Genomic DNA, 3,928 nt, shown 5'->3' with positions numbered 1-3,928 from the left:
GCCGTGCTGGGACTAGCGCCACCCTGCTGGCCGCTCATTAGAGTCAGCCCGTCGATCAGATCCAGCTCCTCCATGAGGGTCTCGGCCAGAGTGGGTGTCAGGGCGCTGGCGGCGTAGCGGCCAAGCAGCCCGTCCTCGGGGAGATTGTCGTCCTCCTCCTGCCCCGGCGCGATGGGCGACAAGCGCCCGCTCAGGGTGCTGGCGTTGGAGCTCGTGCGCGGCCGGAAGGAAGTCCACATGTCTGCGTCGTCCAGGCTGCCGCGGGACGACGGGCTGCTGCTGCTCACCCCCCATTTGGGAAACTGCTGGGACGAGTTGGGGCTGTCGGCGCCGGTCCCCGCCGCCACTGTTGCGCCATCACCCTGCAGCACCCCGCCGCCTCCGGGCCCCGCGCTCGCCTGCTTCTTGGTCTGCTTGGCGCGCATGCGGCTCTTCAGCAGCTTGCTACTGTTGTCCATTGAGGCGGCGCGGCGGCGGGGTGCTTTCCCCGTTTTGCCTCCTTCGGGGTTGAGCATCCACCAGGAGCTCTTGCCCGTCGACTCGTTGTGGACCCTCAGGAACTTGTTGTGCAGCGACAGATTGTGGCGGATGGAATTCTATCAGGAAAAGCAAATTTTTCAGGGAGGCCACTCTTCACATGTTCCCCGCATAATTATTATTCTCTGATTCACATATTCACATTTTTGGGGAGGCGCCATCCTGTCGAAGTGAGTTGAGGAGGTTCATGTCGTGCTTTGCTGTCATCTTATTGCATTTTAGTGGAATGGAATTATCTTGAAATAAGTTGAAGACCTTCATGTAGTGCTGTGCTGCCATCTTATGACATCTTAGCACCAAGGAACTATGTTGAAGTGAGTTGAAGAGGGTCATGTCGTGCTTTCCTGTCTTTTTATGGCATTTTAGCGCCATGGAATTATGTTGAAATGAGCTGAAGAGCTTCATGTAGTGCTGTGCTGCCATCATATGACATCTTAGCACCAAGGAACTATGTTAAAGTCAGTTGAAGAGCTTGATATAGTGTTTTACCGCCATCTGTTGGCATTTTAGGGAAAAGGAACTATGTCACATTGAGTTGAGGAGCTTCATGTAGTGCTTTGCTGCCATCATGGGTAAAGGAAACGAGGTCAAATTGAGTTTTAGAGGAGCCTTGCTGCCATCCTATGGCATCTTAGCACCAAGGAACTATGTTGAAGTGAGTCGAGTAGCTTCATGTGGTGCTTTACCGCCATCTTGTGGCAAATTTATCCCTTTTTGAGGAGGATGCCTCAATTTTAATTTCTAAAACATTACGAATTTCCACGTAACGTCTGTCAAAAATTGCACTCAAGGTGTTTTTTACTTTATTGGTTCACCTATTTCTCTATTTGCCGATAAACACTGTCAAAAAAATATATTGTTTTTACCTATTCCTCCATTTGCCTCAACACTGTAAAAAGAATACTTTTAGGATGTTTTACTTTCACCAATTTCACTATTCTCCGCCTTTCAAAAATGTACAAAATGAAGACATTTCTTTTTTAACAGTTTTCAACCTTTTTTTTTCTATCCTGTCAGTCAAAAAAATGCATTAAAAAAACTCGCAACTTAGTTAAACAAAGGACATGCTCACGCCCCAAAATGTTGTGAATAGGTGAATTCGCGAATAACCGATTCCTTTTTGTTCGACCCATCCAATATATAATTTCCCCCAAAAAACAAAAGCACTTTTTTACGAGCTGGCATCGACCCATCAGTTGAGCAGGACTGTTATTGTCTACCACAAGCGGTGCATGGGACTGACCTTCCACCCGGCCGAGCTGTTGCTGTCGCCCTTATCTCGGAAGTAAGGCACCGTCTTGACCATCCACTCGTAGATCTGCGCTAACGTCAACCTCTTATCGGGCGAGTTCTCAATGGCCTGGCTGATGAGGTCGGCGTAACTCTGGTTGCCCCATGCGTTGCGCCTGGACGAACCCTTGCGGGGTGTCACGCCGCCCACGGTGGGGTCGGTTGCTGCCCCTGCCACAGTGGCCGCCGCCTTCTCTGGTTCGGCCACGGCCGCAGCATGCCGCTGCTGCGAATCCGGCTTGTCGTCATCAGCTGGCGGTGTCCCGGCGGCGGACTCGGCGCCGTCTGGGGTTTCCTGCTTCACGGCCGAGATGTCTGGCCGGGGCAGCGGCCATGTGCATGAGCGGGGCCGGCTCTGTGGCTCGAAATCTGGGTCAATGGGCGGTGCCGGCAACTCCTCCATGGTGAGTCTCTCGTCCACCTCCACCTCTTGGCTACTTCCGCTCTACTCCAAAACACCGGAACTACTATCAACCCTCCAAATGTTTTTTATCCCGGGAAGGAAAACAACAATATACTGCGAGTAAACACTGGGGGCCTATAAAAAAAAAAAAAAAGACGTAATAATCTGGGCACACCAATCGCTCCAGTTAATCCTCAGATTGGAGATTAGGGAACCCAAATAATCTCCTTAATACTAACTATCATAAACCTTCTGATTTATATTGAAGAAGGGAACGGGAGCTCCTTTGTTTGAAATAATAGTAGTGAATTTCCCTTGCGCAAGCCAAAGAAGCAAGTACTCCAAGTACTTTGGAGTAAAACATGAAAAGTACTTTTTCAATTTTGCACACTACTTTTAGTAGTGGGGAGTTTGACAGTAAATGGAATAGTTTGTAAACAAAGTGATGGTGACCTGTGTTGCCAGTTCAATTTCCACTTGAGGGATTACGAGGAGTATAATAAATTAGACAAAAGAAATATTTAAAAAGAAAATGAAAAAAAAAACACTCAAACTAGCCTTACTACTTTACACTAACAGTCCAGTCAGGGCTGAAAATGAAGACAAACAACCACAGCACCAATTTAACCACTAGTGGGGATAAAAGTACGAAATGGTGGTGTGATTGATACGAAACAAGGGGCGGGTGAAATTGACTTACTAACTGTACGATACTACAAGAATCTCATCCAAAGAGCAGTGTTTTTAGGTGTGCACAATCCGCCACATGTCGCCATCTGCCATGTTTGTCCACTCGTGGCGCCGCACACGATGCCACGAGAGGCGGTTACAAAACGCCTCTGACTCCGCCGCCGAGGCCCCGGAGCTCGCCGCGCCGGGCTTCTTACCCCCGCGACGTGTTCGTCTCGACTTTCAACAAGTGGTCGTATAAAGGAAGCCCGTTCAGCGGCGGCGGTAGCGGCGTCTCGTCCCCCCGGGGTGAAGCTCCCAACTTGTTGGGAAAACAAGCCCGGGTAGCCCCCCGATCACGTTAGCCGCTTAAGCTGCTGCTACTCCGGAGTTTGCAACGCGCCGAAAAGTCCGCCGAGAGCCGCCCAGAACTCGCGCGAAGTGGCTGTTTAGAGGCGGCGACGTCTCGGCTGGAAGTTGTGGTCGTCCCGGTGGTCCGAAGATGCTCCCCTCGGATGTCTTGAATAGTTTGTTTGCGTTTGTTTTGTTTTGACTCGAGGCGAAGACTCCCTTCTGACGTCTGTTTACCACTGTCAAGTAAAACGTACTGCGCGTGCGCCCAGGTGCATTCTGGGAAATGGAGTCATTCGGCCGGGAAACGCGGGCGTAAACAAAACTTGAGCCTTTTATAGTGCCTTACGTAACCGTTCCAGGTACGTACAGTCCACGCGGGCCAATTAGGCATTAACCAGAGGTCATCGGCCAAAAATTGTACTCAAGTAAGAGTACTGTTATTTTAGAAACTAACTTGAGTACGATTTTTGCTCTAAAGTTTAGAGTAATATCACTTAAGTAAAAGTAAAAAGTAGTCTTCCAAATAATTACTTCAGTCAGTATTCCCTGACGTGATGACCAACTTTTGAGTAATTCGTAGAGCTTTTTTTTAACTCACCCTTAGCGTGGTCAAGCAAGAGATTCTAAATCCTTATGTTCATGTATATATACACATGTACAGATATATATATATAT

At 49.0% G+C, this 3,928-nt stretch overlaps 1 protein-coding gene across 1 annotated transcript in view; it reads right to left on the bottom strand.

Annotated features, from left to right (window-relative positions):
* The window catches only part of foxo4 (forkhead box O4), a 7,830-nt gene extending 4,225 nt beyond the window's left edge, over positions 1 to 3,605 (bottom strand). Inside the window, exons 1-2 of the mRNA XM_019871338.1 lie at positions 1,781 to 3,605; positions 1 to 596 (exon numbers count right to left, since the gene is read on the bottom strand). Of these exons, the coding sequence (XP_019726897.1) occupies positions 1 to 596; positions 1,781 to 2,230 (1,046 nt within the window). The 5' untranslated portion in view covers positions 2,231 to 3,605. The remainder of the gene's footprint in view (positions 597 to 1,780) is intronic.
* Between the last annotated feature and the right edge of the window lie 323 nt (positions 3,606 to 3,928).

This window comes from Hippocampus comes, unplaced genomic scaffold (assembly GCF_001891065.2).
Source record: "Hippocampus comes isolate QL1 unplaced genomic scaffold, H_comes_QL1_v1.1 scaffold83, whole genome shotgun sequence".
In the NCBI taxonomy this organism is placed as follows: domain Eukaryota; kingdom Metazoa; phylum Chordata; class Actinopteri; order Syngnathiformes; family Syngnathidae; genus Hippocampus; species Hippocampus comes.
The sequence above is the reverse complement of the archived record's forward strand: the minus strand, read 5'-3'. Positions and strand labels throughout refer to the sequence as shown.